Source organism: Lithobates pipiens, unplaced genomic scaffold (assembly GCF_037356315.1).
Source record: "Lithobates pipiens isolate NorthernLeopardFrog02 unplaced genomic scaffold, aLitPip1_a1.2 Scaffold_19, whole genome shotgun sequence".
Lineage (NCBI taxonomy): Eukaryota > Metazoa > Chordata > Amphibia > Anura > Ranidae > Lithobates > Lithobates pipiens.
The window spans coordinates 65,284,190-65,300,368 of record NW_027507764.1 but is presented as its reverse complement, the minus strand read 5'-3'; the positions used below and the strand labels follow the sequence as shown (position 1 = coordinate 65,300,368).

Sequence of the window (16,179 nt, the reverse complement as noted above, 5' to 3'; positions counted from 1 at the left end):
CATTTGGCAACTCTTGGATATGAGGAAGCTTTTGAAAGAATTGGTTCGGTTCCCCACGGGCCTAGCAGGCTGTTTACCACCAACATCTCAGGCACTTTTTTACAGGTGATTATGCTTGATTGATGTATTATCGATCTACAAGTTCGGAGGCCGGTAGGCTTTTGAGGAGCGTGTTGGACCAGCTATAAGAGGAGGTTGGAGGCCTGTATGTTTTTGAGGCAGGTATGTGTTGGTCCAGCTATGTGTTGGACCAGCTATAAGATGAGGTTGGAGGCCTGTATGTTTTTGAGGCCTGTGTTGGACTGGCTATGAGGGGAGGTTGGAGGCCGGTATGTTTTTGAGGTGTGTGTTGGTCCAGCTATGTGTTGCACCAGCTATAAGAGGATGTTGGAGGCCTATATGTTTTTTAGGCGTGTGTTGGTCCAGCTTTGTGTTGGACCAGCTATAAGAGGAGGTTGGAGGCCTGTATGTTTTTGAGGAGTTTGTTGGACCAGCTATGAGGGGAGATTGGAGGCCGGTATGTTTTTGAGGCGTGTGTTGGTCCAGCTATGAGGGGAGGTTGAAGGCCAGTATGTTTTTGAGGCATGTGTTGGACCAGCTATATGGGGAGGTTGAAGGCTGATATGTTTTTGAGGTGTGTGTTGGACCGGCTACGAGGGTAGGTTGGAGGCCGGTATGTTTTTGAGGCATGTGTTGGAGCGGCTATGAGGGGAGGTTGAAGGCTGGTATGTTTTTGAGGCGTGTGTTGGACCAGCTATATGGGGAGGTTGAAGGCCGATTTATATTTGAGGCATGTGTTGGACTGGCTATGAGGGGAGGTTGGAAATCTTTTTGTCTTCAGAGGCAGGAGGAGTCTTTCCAGCTTTCTTTAGGCTTTCTCTGCTGGAGAAACGAGGACTATTCCCACCAGTGAGGTCCTTCATGGAGAAGTCCAAGGCCTTGCTCACATGGGGTGTATGAATCTGTACCCTGTGTGGGGGCTGAGTTAATCCCAAAAAGGACATCAATGGGGGTTTAGTTGTGCAGATGCACCTTGGGTGCGTTCGGGACTGTGCACCCACACAGATGTTACATTGGGTACAGCCGCTGAAACCCAGTTGACAGCAATGGGACTGCCTACACGGAATGCTGGGAACAGCTTTGCCCTCCCATGGGGTACGGATTCATACCCGCCGTGTGAATGAGGCCTAAGGGTGAATGGAATATTTAGCTCCATTGTGTTGCTAATTTGGGGACCACTGTACCCCTCTTTATTTTTATTTGGGTATGTTTTATTATAGGAGTGTTATATATTGTAGATTAGGATAAGTTTGCATATGCGGTAGAGGTGTGTGTGATTCTTTGGGTGTATTTTGGAGTGTTATAGATTGTAGTTTAGGATAAGTTTGGATTTCTTCTGGAGGCTCTTTAAGTGTACAGTACTGATTTACTCTGCTCAGGAGGGGTGGACCTTAGAGAACAGAGGCGCATATGGACAGCACAGAGGCTTAGGGGTTAGCCTTGTAGCACTGGGGTCCTTGTTTCAGATTCTGACCAGGACACTATCTGCATGGAGTTTGCATGTTTTCCCCGTGCTTGCCTGGGTTTCCTCTGGGTACTCCGGTTTCCTCCCACACTACAAAGACATGCTACCTTGTGTTGGTGGTGCAGTGGTGAGCATAGCTGCCTTCCCAGCAGCTGACCTGGGTTTGATTCCTGGCCAATGCCATCTCCAGTACTTGGAGTCCTTAGAGAGAAAAGCACTATACAAGGTCAATGCTGAGTATATATTAGCGGTGGAAAAAAGAATGAAGCAAATGTGTGGTATGTTTGAGGAAAAAAATGTTCCCCCTGAATCTATAGAAGGTGAACTCAGCAACTGATAAAAGATGCTTAGGCTGCTCTCACACCTAGGTCTTCCAGATCACAAGCGGAATTACTGCAATTCCCAAATTTCTGGAAAACACAGGATACGCTTGTGATCCTGTTATTTTCAATGGCACCCTAATCACGGGACAATATTGTCACCCGACAAAACAAATAGAGCAAACAAAATCATGGGACCCCTGCTTCCCAAAAGCAGTCCTGCGATTTGTCAGGCGACAATCGTGGCAAAATCATGCCTTGATTGGGGTGATGTTGAAAGTAAACGGATCGCATGCACATCCCGCGTTTTGCAGCAATTTGGGAGTCTGGAACACCTAGGTGTGAACAGAGCCTTTCCGTGTCCATTGTATGACAAGAACTTCCTGCACAGACGTTCCCCCAGCAAGAATAATAAATATATACAGTGGTGGAACTACCGCCATAGCAACACATGCGGGCGCTATGGGGCCCGCAGTCAAGTGGGGCCCGGTGAGGACAGGCAGCGCGGCTCCGTGGGTGATAGCGGACGGTCCGTGGCTCCGCGGGTGGCCCGCGGCTCGTCCACGGGTGATAGCGGGCAGCCCGCGGCTCCGCGGGTGGTCCGCGGGCGAGAGCGGGCGGCTCCGCGGGTGAGAGCGGGTGGTCCGCGGCTCCGCGGGTGGTCCGCGGGCGAGAGCGGGCGGCTCAGCGGGTGAGAGAGTGGGCGTGAGCGGGCTGGCCAATCAGGGAGCTGACGGGCGGGGGACCATAGAGATGACATCATCTCTCACTGCCCGGCGCCCGTCCTGCATCCCTGCAGTGCAGTTTCCCCCTCACTGTGCAGGCAGCCAGGAAGCAGAGAGATGACATTATCTCTCTGCTGCCTGACTATCTGCTGCCTGACTCTGACACAGCAGGAAAGTGACAGAGCAAGTGACAATCCATAATGTGTGGCAGGCGACGTGGCAAGTGACAGCCGGGACATGGCAAGTGACAATCTGTAATGTGTGGCAGGTAACGTGGCAAGTGAAAATCTGTGACGTGGCAAGTGACAATCCGTAACGTGTGCCAGGTGATGTGGCAAGTGAAAATCCGTGAAGTGGCAAGTGACAATCTGTAATGTGTTGCAGGTGACGTGGCAAGTGACAATCCATAATGTGTGGCAGGTGACGTGGCAAGTGACAACCTGGGACATGGCAAGTGACAATCCGTAATTTGTGGCAGGTGATGTGGTAAGTGACAACCTGGATGTGGCAAGTGACAATCCGTAATATGTGGCAGGTGACGTGGCAAGTGAAAAATCCGTGACATGGCAAGTAACAATCCGTAATGTGTGGCAGGTGACGTGGCAAGTGACAATCTGTAATGTGTGGCAGGTGACGTGGCAAGTGACAATCCGTAATGTGTGGCAAGTGATGTGGCAAGTGACAACCCGGGATGTGGCAAGTGACAATCCATAATGTGTGGCAAGTGACAATCTAGGACGTGGCAAGTGACAATCCATAATGTGTGGCAAGTGACAATCTAGGACGTGGCAAGTGACAATCCATAATGTGTGGCGAGTGGCAATCTAGGACGTGACAATCTGTAATGTGTGGCAAGTGGCAATCTAGGACGTGGCAAGGGACAATCCGTAATGTGTGACGAGTGACAATCCGGGATGTGGCAAGTGGATAATCCGCAACATGTGGCAGGTGACATTCTGCAACGTGTGACAAGTGACAATCTGCACCTGGTGGCAGGCGACGTGGCAAGTGGACAATCCGCAACGTGTGGCAGGTGATGTGACAAGTGACAATCCTTAATGGGTGGCAATTGACAATCCAGGACGTGGCAAGTGACAATCCATAACGTGTGGCAGGTGATGTGGCAAGTGAAAATCCGTGACGTGGCAAGTGACAATCCGTAATGTGTGGCAGGTGACGTGGCAAGTGACAATCCATAATGTGTGGCAGGTGACGTGGCAAGTGACAACCTGGGACATGGCAAGTGACAATCTGTAATGTGTGGCAGGTGATGTGGTAAGTGACAACCTGGATGTGGCAAGTGACAATCCGTAATATGTGGCAGGTGACGTGGCAAGTGAAAATCCATGACATGGCAAGTGACAATCCGTAACGTGTGGCAGGTAATGTGGCAAGTGAAAATCCGTGACATGGCAAGTGACAATCCGTAATGTGTGGCAGGTGACGTGGCAAGTGACAATCCATAATGTGTGGCAGGTGACGTGGCAAGTGACAACCTGGGACATGGCAAGTGACAATCCGTGACAATCCGTAATGTGTGGCAGGTGATGTGGCAAGTGACAATCCGTAATATGCGGCAGGTGACGTGGCAAGTGAAAATCCGTGACATGGCAAGTAACAATCCATAATGTGTGGCAGGTGACGTGGCAAGTGACAATCCGTAATGTGTGGCAGGTGACGTGGCAAGTGACAATCTGTAATGTGTGGCAGGTGACGTGGCAAGTGACAACCCGGAATGTGGCAAGTGACGATCCATAATGTGTGGCAAGTGACAATCTAGGACATGGCAAGTGACAATCCATAATGTGTGGCAAGTGACAATCTAGGACGTGGCAAGTGACAATCCATAATGTGTGGCGAGTGGCAATCTGGGACGTGGCAAGTGACAATCTGTAATGTGTGGCAAGTGCCAATCTAGGACGTGGCAAGTGGACAATCCGCAACGTGTGGCAGGTGATGTGACAAGGGACAATCCTTAATGTGTGGCAAGTGACAATCCCGGACGTGGCAAGTGACAATCCATAATGCGTGGCAAGTGACGTGGCAAGTGACAATCTGGGATGTGGCAAGAGGACAATCCGCAACATGTGGCAGGTGACATTCTGCAACGTGTGACAAGTTAAAATCTGCATCTGGTGGCAGGCGATGATGGCAAGTGACACGCTCAGGGATCCCACTGATTTTGCATTATGGTGAGTTGAACTATTTTGTTTTATATAACAGAACAGAAATTGGTTAGAAGGCATAGAGGTCAGCAATGTGTTCCCTTCAGGGGCTGCATACAGTATACTGCATACTTTGTTGTTAAAAATTAATATAAGCCGTTGCCTGGGTACTGTGCCACATGGATGTGGTAGTCTGTTGTTCAATGGCATTAGTTAATAATTTTTTTGTGGGGGGGGTGCCCATACAACATTTTGCTATGGGGCCCTGTGATTTCTAGTTACGCCCCTGCATATATATATATATTAAAAGAGAAGTAAAGGTTTTGGGTTCTTTCCATATTTATACTTACCTAGGTGGATGAAGCATCGGTCCCCCGGTGCCTCAACACTGAGAACAGATCGATCGAACACCACCGATGGCTCAGTTCTCACAGCTTCCTGAGCCGAGAGCTGCTGACTGTCAATCATCAGTTCTCCACTCTGCTCCTCCTCGCTCATTGGCGTGCTGAGGTGTGGGGGGGTCAGGGAGCAGCCTTCTCAGACTCTCAGCAACTCAGACAGGTGTCAGTCCAGGCACCTGTTGGATCCAGACTTTATTGTCATGATGACGTGGTGCCTGGACTGATTCCTGTGATGTCACAGGAGTGAAAAACGAATTGCACTTCTGTGATCCATAAAAGAAGCCCAGCCAAACAAGCTTAGACAGGTATGCCTGAAGGGAGCCCACCCCTCCTTAAATGTACAGGGCTGCACAGGACACCCAGCACGGGCACAAGAAGAGCTGGGGTGCCTTAATGTGGCCACTGCGGCTTACACATACAATGCATCTGGAAAGTATTCACAGCACTTCACTTTTTCCACATTTTTGTTATGTTGCAGCCTTATTCCAAAATGGATTAAATTCATAATTCTCCTCAAAACTCTACAAACAATCCCCCATAATGACAACGTGAAAGAAGTTTGTTTGAAATCTTTGCAAATGTATTAAAAATAAAGAAAGAAAAAATACCATGTACATAAGTATCACAGACCCCTCCCATGTACATAAGTATCACAAACCCCTCCCATGTACATAAGTATCACAGACCCCTCCCATGTACATAAGTATCACAAACCCCTCCCATGTACATAATTATCACAGACTCCTCCCATGTACATAAGTATCACAGACCCCTCCCATGTACATAAGTATCACAGACTCCTCCCATGTACATAAGTATCACAAACCCCTCCCATGTACATAAGTATCACAGACTCCTCCCATGTACATAAGTATCACAGACCTCTCCCATGTACATAAGTATCACAGACCTCTCCCATGTACATAAGTATCACAAACCCCTCCCATGTACATAAGTATCACAGACCCCTCCCATGTACATAAGTATCACAGACCCCTCCCATGTACATAAGTATCACAGACCCCTCCCATGTACATAAGTATCACAGACCCCTCCCATGTACATAAGTATCACAGACTCCTCCCATGTACATAAGTATCACAGACCCCTCCCATGTACATAAGTATTACAGACTCCTCCCATGTACATAAGTATCACAGGCTCCTCCCATGTACATAAGTATCACAGACCCCTCCCATGTACATAAGTATCACAGACCCCTCCCATGTACATAAGTATCACAGACTCCTCCCATGTACATAAGTATCACAGACCCCTCCCATGTACATAAGTATCACAGGCTCCTCCCATGTACATAAGTATCACAGACCCCTCCCATGTACATAAGTATCACAGGCTCCTCCCATGTACATGTAGCCATGGTGTTAGCACTACTGACTAATGCCCTGTACACACGGTCGGACATTCCGACGACAAAATCAGTGGGATTTTTTCAGACGGATTTTGGCCCAAACTTGTCTTGCATACACACGGTCACACAAAGTTGTTGGAAAATCCGATCGTTCAGAACGCGGTAACATACAACACGTACGACGGGACTATAAAGAGGGCAGTAGCCAATAGCTTTTGTCTCGTAATTTATTCTGAGCATGCGTGGCACTTTGTCCGTCTGAATTGTCTACACACACGATCGGAATTTAAATGATCGGATTTTGTTGTCAGAAAATTTTAGGTCCTGCTCTCAAACTTTGTGTGTCAGAAATTCTGACGGAAAAAAATCAGATGGAACCCACACACGATCGGATTTTCCGACAGCAAGATCTGATCGCACATGTTCTATTGGAAAGTCTGACCGTGTGTACAGGGCAAAACAATCCACCAAATCACCCCACTGCCAGACTTCATGCATCCTTTCCAGAGACAATGCACAGTCTTTTGCAAGCTTTGTTTTTGTTGTTTTAATGGGGGTTACAACTTGGATTGGGATATGGGATGCTTGTGGAATTAATCATTGCCATCATATTTAAAGAATTCAATATACTTTGAACAAAGTTAGAGCCTGAAGGTAGAATGTGTATGTTTGACTAAGAATAAATCTTCTCCTGCAGCCCCCTGCAGACTGTTACTCCCTGAAATTATATGAGCTCTAACCCAGAAAACCCACCTCTAAAACCAGTTGATCTTACCGGATCTAACGAATATCTATTAGCCTGAATGATTTTTAGCCAGAAAATTTGATAAGGGGGGCCAGCCCCCCCCCCCTTCATTAATCACTTAAAGAGGAAGTAAACCCTTACAAACCACTTTGACCTACAGGTAAGCCTAGATTAAGGCTTACCTGTAGGTCCAAGAAATATCTCCTAAACCTATATGGTTTAGGAGATATTTGCCCGAAAACGGGCACCGCTGTCTACGGCGCATGCGCCGTAGACAGCGGCGCGCAGGCGCACTAAACGCGGCAGTTCCAAGAATGGAGCTGCCGCATTTGTCGACTCCCGTGCGCATGCGCGGGAGTGACGTCATCGCGGCTTTGCCGAATGACAGCGGCGGAGCTGCGAGACGCCACTCCCGTGCGCATGCGCGGGAGTGACGTCATCGCGGCTTCGCCGCTGTCATTCGGCGGAGCTGCGAGACGCCACAAGCAAGATGGATGCGGCGGACTACAGGGGACAGCGGCGACTTCGCTGGCTCCTGTGTCAGGTAAGTGACACATAATGGGCTACTATGCGATGCATAGTAGTCCATTATGCTTTACCTTTGCAGGGAAAAAAAGAGGAAGTAAACTCATCAGGGTTTACTTCCTCTTTAATAAGACTCTAATCATGTAAGATCTAATGTTAAAAACACTTGATCTTACTGGATCTAACGAATAGCTTCCAAAATAACTGTTTGGTCATTTTTTGATAAGGGGGGGGGCTGATGACATGTTAGCCACCCAGCATATAACTGTTAATATTGCTTCTTCTGTGTGAGATCTCATGTAAACAACGGTTTATATAACCTGATCTAACAAACTGCATGAGATTTTTTCAAAAATGTTGATATGGAGGGGCTAACAGAGGTGGAGATCTGCATTCAGCTAATGGTTACACTGGAAGAGTACAAGGAAATGCTGGGACTTGTAGTACCAACGTGAGAGCTGTCACCAGATAATGACACTCTTGATAATGCAGCACCCACATAATAACAGCGGCAATGACAGCTTTGGATGCAGCATGTGACCTGCCCGGGGTCTGATGGGGAGCTCTGGCCAATCAGAGCAGCAGCATGTGAGCTGTGAGTCAGGGGGGCGGAGATGCAGAGAAAGCTCGGCCTTCCGGAAGTGGATACAATCCGATACAAAGTATCAGAAGAGATCTCCGCTGAGAGACATGGAGGAGCCGAGTACCCGGATCTTCATCTTCCTCCTCAGCCTGGCCGCAGTGTACGGGAGCCAGACCACCGCACCGGTCCCGCAACCCCTCACCAGACGTAAGACCTTCCTCATCCTTTACTGGGAGCCTTATACTGGTCATTACTGGGAGCCTTATACTGGTCATTACTGGGAGCCTTATACCGGTCATTACTGGGAGCCGTGTACCGGTCATTACTGGGAGCCGTGTACCGGTCATTACTGGGAGCCGTGTACCGGTCATTACTGGGAGCCGTGTACCGGTCATTACTGGGAGCCGTGTACCGGTCATTACTGGGAGCCGTGTACCGGTCATTACTGGGAGCCGTGTACCGGTCATTACTGGGAGCCGTGTACCGGTCATTACTGGGAGCCGTGTACCGGTCATTACTGGGAGCCGTGTACCGGTCATTACTGGGAGCCGTGTACCGGTCATTACTGGGAGCCGTGTACCGGTCATTACTGGGAGCCGTGTACCGGTCATTACTGGGAGCCGTGTACCGGTCATTACTGGGAGCCCTATAGCCGGTCATTACTGGGAGCCCTATAGCCGGTCATTACTGGGAGCCCTATAGCCGGTCATTACTGGGAGCCCTATAGCCGGTCATTACTGGGAGCCCTATAGCCGGTCATTACTGGGAGCCCTATAGCCGGTCATTACTGGGAGCCCTATAGCCGGTCATTACTGGGAGCCCTATAGCCGGTCATTACTGGGAGCCCTATAGCCGGTCATTACTGGGAGCCCTATAGCCGGTCATTGACGGGGGCTCCGTGCCGGCCACTCACTATGGAGGAGATTTACTAAACCTGGTGCACGCAGAATCTGATTCCAGTTTCCAGGTTCTATTATCAAAGCTTATAGAGGAGGTCCAGCTCCCCCATGAAAAAAATTGAGTCAGCAGTTACACATACTGTAGCTGCAGACTTTTAATATTAGGACACTTGCTTGTCCTGGAATTCAACCAAGTTGGCACCCCAGCCAATGTTTCCATCGGCTCTCTGGTGCTTCTGCCGCCATTGCCTTTAAGGGAAACTGGCAGGGAAGCCATGTGTCTTCACAGCTGGTTCCCTACTGTGCATGTGCGAAGCGTGCTCCACTCTCTGAATAGAGCGTTCTCACACTTTGAATGCCAATTACTCAGTCATGCAACACTGTACCCAAACAAAATTTTTATCATATATATTTTTTTTTTTCCGTACAAATAGAGCTTTCTTTTGGTGGTATTTAATCACCACTGGGTCTTTTATTTTATTTTTTTGCGACATAAGTGAAAAAAGGCCGAAAATGTTGAAAAAAAAAAAAAAACGCTTTTTAGATTCTATGATTAAATTGTGCAAATAAGTAATTTTTTGTTCATAAATTTTGGGCCAAAATTTATACGGCTACATCTCTTTGGCAAAAATAATCCAAATTAGTGGATATTATTTAGTCTTTGTGAAAGTTATAGAGTCCACAAGCTGTGGTGCAAATCATTGAAAATTGTTCACACCTGATGCCTATCTCATTATTTTTTTTTTTTTTGAGGCTCTGAAATGTCCGGACAGTACAACCCCCCCCCCCCCCCCCCCCCATGACCCCTTTTTGAAAAGTAGACGGTCAAAGGTATTTAGTATTCGGCATGGTGAGGGTTTTTTTTTTTGTTTTTTTGTTTTTTTTGTTGAAGTTGTAATTTTTCCCCACAATTCTTGGAAAAATTAAGACTTTTTTTTTTTTTTTTTTTTTTTCAAAAAATTGTCATAACTTATTTCTCACACATAGCATATGCATACTTCCAATTACACCCCAAAATACATTCTGCTACTCCTCCCGAGTATGTCGATCCCACATGTGAGACTTTTACGCAGCTTGGCCACACAGAGAGGCCCAACATGCAGGGAGCATAAATTACACCTCTAATTTCCTAACGACCTATTACATTTGTGAAGGCCCTAGAGCACCAGGATAGTGGAATTACCCACAAAATGACCCCATTTTGGAAAGCAAACACCCCAATGTCTATTCTATGAGGTATAATGAGTCTTTTGAACGGTTCATTTTATTAATTTTTTTCTTCCACAGGCCTTCGGAAAATGTGGAAAGAAAATTTAACTTATTTTTTTTTAAGTGGTTAGGTTATAAGATATTTCTAACTCAAAGCATTTATATAGCAAAAATTACTTCCCAAAACACATTCTGCTATGCCTCCCGAGTATGGCGATACCACCATCTGTGAGACTTTTACACACCCTGGCCACATACAAAGGCCCAACATTGAAGTAGCACCTTCAGGTGTTCTAGGGGCATAAATTGCACATTCTCATTTCATTCTTGCCTATCACACTTTTGAAGGCCTTGGAGCACCAGGACAATGGAATTACCCACAGAATGACCCCATTTTGGAAAGCAAACACCCCAACATATATTCTATGAGGCTTGGGTACTCTGATGGGCTAGTTGATGGGTACTCTTTATGGGGGGGGGGGGGGGGGTAAATCAGTGTGGTTGGTGTACACTAAGAGCTAACAAGATGTTATCACAATCTCCTTCTCGCACAGGAGTGGTGAGATGGCGAGGAGGTCACATGACGCCCGCCCAGAATGGGAGATCCTATCTGCGGACGTCGTATGATTATAGCCTGGTATTGAAGTGGTTAACTGACGCTTTGTGGGAACCAGTGACACTAATACAGTGATCAGTGCTAAAAATATTCACTGTACTGATGACACTGGCTAGGAAAGGGTTAAACACCTAGGTTGATCAAAGGATTAAATATGTGCCTAACCAGTGTTTGTGTACTGTGAGGTGATTTCAATGAGGGATGTGCTGGTTTTTATTCCCTGTCAGTTTCTTTTGCTGTCTGTGCTCCCGTTAGGGAGAGTCCCCCTCTCTATTTGTCTTGTTTACCATTATCATTGAAAGGAAAATTTGACTTCTTGGTTGTCCCCAGAAGAGTAATAGAAGGGAAATCTTCCAATGCAGACTTCAGTTCTGGTAACAACCAGGAATTCCCTTAAAGTGGGGTACCCCCTAAAAAAAAAAAAAAAAAAAATTTAAAGTCAGCAGCTACAAATACTGCAGCTGCTGGCTTTTAATAATCGGACACTTACCTGCCCCAGGGTCTAGCGATGCGGGGGGACGAAGCCCCCCCCCCTCGCTCCCCGCTCCGCTCGCGGCGCCGTCATGCATACTGTGGGCACCCGGCTTGTGGCTTCACAGCCGGGCACCCACTGCGAATGCGCGAGCGGCGCAGGGCGCCGTGATACGCCGTACAGTCACCTGGGACACATGACAGGTCCCAGGTGAATGTGCGGCGCGAGGGGAAGTGATGTCACCAGCCTGGGCAATGAGGAAGGCAGATTACGAGGGACCCCCTAGCAACCGGTATTTAGAGGTGAGTAAAAATTTTTTTTTTTTTGGCAATTATTTTTTTTTTTTTTTTTTTTTAGGAATTTTAAGCACTTTTAATTTTTTGGTGGCAACACCACTTTAATTTGCAGGGATTTTCCTCACTTCCTGTTCGGCTATGGGAAGGGAAATCTCCCCAATGAGACACTGATGGCAAAAAAAAACTGACGGGTGTTCTAACCCTCCCTTACTTTATCCAAAATGAAAGATCAAAAGTTTTGCCCTTCCGCTTTAGGGCCTCAAGCACACAGGATGTGTGGGGTGTGTTTTTTTATTTATTTATTTTTTTTTCCTGCTGCTTCTAGGGGTGTCAAACGTTTTATTTCCTGCATGTCATCCTCTGTGTCCATGCACATTTTAGGCGTTTAGAGGCAGCAAAAAAAGAAACCCAGCCAGTGCATCCAGGAGCAGCTGCGTTTTTGCAGAAAAAAAAACACTTGACACCCCTAAACGCGTGTAAATATGCCTAAGCACGATGCCCATGAATTCATTTTATTGGCCAGAATAAGTTATTATTTTGGCCAACAAAATGAATTGACCACTTGCTAACCAGTGACATACTTGTACATCGCTAGACTTGTTTTACTGCGTGGCTTTTTTTTTTTTTTTTTTGAGTTGGCTCTCTTGTAAAAGCAACCCTATCGGCTAACTAGCTGCTGGATGGCCTGTATATGCAGCGGCAGAGAATATTTTCCCCCTGCCCCTCCTCCTGTCACCTTACGTGGCTTCATTGGGTTCTCCCATCCCACTGGGACACCCGATCAACCAGCTGGTGCTTCCTTGGCTGATCATAGAGGCAACCATAGGCTGGAATGGCTCTGATCACCTCTGATTCCAGGTGCCTCTATGGGCTCTCCCATGCGATTGGGGACCCCGGAGAGCAGATCTGGTTGCAGACTACCATAAAGCTGGCCATGGACCGGATGGTCCCCAGCCATCTCTATGATCCTGGGAGGCCGGAAGCGACATCATCATGTCACTTCTGGTGCTGGCAGATGTACACGCTGCCAGTTTTTTGACCTGGAAAGCAGAGTGTTGGGGGGGGGGGGGGGGTAATGTAATTTTTATTGAAGGGTATGCAACAGATACAATTTTAGGAGTTAACTTCGCAAGAACATACAATCAGTAGTTAAAGTGGTTGTAAAAAATTGGGTTATATACAGCTTTTGTTTTTTGCATTAAAATTAAAGTATCTTTCACCAAAAAAAACACAAAAAACAAATTGCATTTGAAAAATTCCTACGCTGACTGGCTTTTTTTTTTCTCTCTAGGTCTTTGCTTGAAAAATGTATGTACGGTATTTTTGGTGTTTCTGAGTAATTTCTTAGCAAAAAAAAGATGATTTTTACATGTAGGAGAGAAATGCCAGAATTCGCCTGGGTGGTGAAGTGATTAAAAACAAGTCCAATCCATACACACAAGTGTGCTAGTAAGTTATCACAAGATTTTGATCCAGCAATGGGGCAGTGTCACCTGGCCCAAGCAATCTCGAATTTGCAGACTAATGCCGCGTGCACACGATCTGAGGTTTTTTTTTTTCCTTCGAAAAATCCTGGATGGTTTTTTTTCGACTGAACTCCGCTCAAGCTTGGCTTGCATACACACGGTCAAATAAGTTCTCTGAGCTTTCGACCGTCAAGAACACGGTGACGTACAACACTACAACAAGCCGAGAAAATTAAGTTCAGTGCTTTTGAGCATATGTCGAATTGTTTCCGAGCATGCGTCTGAATTGCTACAGATGATCGGAATTTCCAATCTGAACTTTTTCTGTCCAGAAAAATAGCGAACCTGCTCTCAATCTTTTGCTGGTGGAAATTCCACCAGCAAAAGTCTGATGGAGCATACACACGGGCGGAATTTCCGACCAAAGGCTCTCATCGGACTTTTGCTGGCGGGATTTCCGAACGTGTGTACGGGGCTTTATGGCCCCTTTCACACGGGCTTTCCGGTCAGATCCACCTGTCAATTTTTCAGGCGGTCTTGATCGGAGCCTCCATTCACTCCTATTGAGCGGCGGATGTCAGCGGTGACATGCCCAACAAGGGGTGGACGTTGATCGTGTCCCGGAATTTTTGAACTTTATAAAGATTCTATATCTTCAGGCATGTTCAGCTCGTATTATATCCATCTCTAGCCGGACCAGCAATCTCTTTATTGCCCATTGGAGCGAGCAGTCGCTATGAGCTGAATTAGCCTTTGTACCAGTGCAGGCGGTAACACAGAGGTTATTAAAGGCGATTATTCATCGGACACATTCAGTTGTAGCCCCGCCAGTTCTGTTGGTTATCAGGGATAAAATAAAGTAAGTGAAGTGTTTTCATTGTTTTAATGATTTAAAATCCAACTGCGCTTTAAACTTTAGAATAATGTGCTGCCTAAAGTCCGTATTACTCTTCACTAGTTTTAATTCTCATTTACAATTTTTATCTAGACTTGCCGAATCAAGAATTGACCCTGGTAACGTTTGCAAGGTGCACCGCAGTGGCTGATTGTTCCATGTTAAGGCCTGATTCACACCTAATGCAATTTGCATAGTCCAGGCGCATTTTGCATTTTTTTTCATCCATTGAAGTCTATGGAACCAAGAACCAGAAAAAAAGCCCCCGACCCTTTCCATACAATCCAGACGTGAAATACATCCATAGGGAACCATGTTAAATGGCCTGTAGTGTGTTTCCGCAAAACTGAAAATGCATTGAAAAATGCATGGGTGTGAGCCAGACCTTTTAGGGTCTAAAATAGAGGGTGGGCCACTCCTAATATGTGAGTATACACCTCATATGTGCACTTTATAGTCTACTACACTCACCGGCCACTTTATTAGGTGCACCTGTTCATTTGCTTGGTAACATAAATTGCTAATAAGCCAATCGCATGGCAGCAACTCAATGCATTTAGGCAGCTAGACATGGTGAGGACGACTTGCTGAAGTTCAAACTGAGCATCAGAATGGGTAAGAAAGGGGATTTAAGTGACTGAAAGTGGCATGATTGTTGGTGCCAGATGGGCCAGTCTGAGTATTACAAAAACTGCTGATCTACTGGGATTTTCACACACAACCTTCTCCTTGAGTTTACTGAGAATGGTCCGCAAAAGGGAAAATATCCAGTGAGCGGCAGTTGCGTGGATGAAATTGCCTTGTTGATGTCAAAAGAGAATGGGCAGACTGGTTTGAGATGATAGAAAGGCAATAGTAACTTAAATTAACCACTCGTTATAACCAAGGTATGCAGATGGGCTACAGCAGCAGAAGAACACACCGGGTCCCACTCTGGTCAGCTAAGATCAGGAAACTGAGGCTACAAATCGCACAGGCTCACCAAAATGGGACAACAGAAAAAACAAATGGGACAACGGAAAAATGTTGAGTCTTGATTTCAGTTGTGACATTCATATGGTAGGGTCAGAATTTTGGCATAAACCACATGAAAGCATGGATCCATCCTGCCTTGTATCAATGGTTCAGGCTGCTGGTGGTGGTGTAATGGTGTGGGGGGGATATTTTCTTGGCACACTTTGAGCACCTTAGTACCAATTGAGCTTTGTTTAACCCCTTCCTGACCGCCGCACGCCGATATACACATCAGCAAAACGGCGTACAGTTATGTCCACTTTAAGATGCAGCATTGTGGGCACGTACCCGCGTGCTCCGTGTCACGGAGCAGAAGAACCGGGAGATGCCTTTTTTTTAAAAACAAGGCTTTTCACTATTCTGCCTAGTGACATGACAGAGATCACTGCTCCCTGTCATCGGGAACGGGGATCGCTGTCATGTGAGTAGTAGCCCACCCCCTCCCCCAGCTAGAATCACTCCCTAGGACACACTTAACCCCTTCATCGCCCCCTAGCGTTTAACCCCTTCCCTGCCAGTGTCATTTACACAGTAATCGATGCATTTTTATAGCAAAGATTGCTGTATAAATGACAAAGGTCCCAAAATAGTGTCAAGTGTCCAAAACTGCTGTCCGCTATAACGTCGCAGTCATGATAAAAATTGCAGATCGCCGCTATATATATAAACATTTTATTTGGGGGATATTTATTATAGAAAAATCTCTTCTTCTTCTTCTTCTTCTTCTTCTTCTTCTTCTTCTTCTTCTTCTTCTTCTTCTTCTTCTTCTTCTTCTTCTTCTTCTTCTTCTTCTTCTTCTTCTTTCTTCTTCTTCTTCTTCTTCTTCTTCTTCTTCTTCTTCTTCTTCTTCTTCTTCTTCTTCTTCTTCTTCTTCTTCTTCTTCTTCTTCTTCTCTTCTTCTTCTTCTTCTTCTTCTTCTTCTTCTTCTTCTTCTTCTTCTTCTTCTTCTTC

At 46.4% G+C, this 16,179-nt stretch overlaps 1 protein-coding gene across 1 annotated transcript in view; it reads left to right on the top strand.

The window, feature by feature from the left end:
* The first annotated feature begins 8,399 nt into the window (after positions 1-8,399).
* Positions 8,400-16,179, top strand: part of LOC143996032 (pituitary tumor-transforming gene 1 protein-interacting protein-like) — a 113,571-nt gene continuing 105,791 nt past the window's right edge. The window contains exon 1 of the mRNA XM_077490837.1: positions 8,400-8,568. Within this exon, the coding sequence (XP_077346963.1) occupies positions 8,469-8,568 (100 nt within the window). The 5' untranslated portion in view covers positions 8,400-8,468. The remainder of the gene's footprint in view (positions 8,569-16,179) is intronic.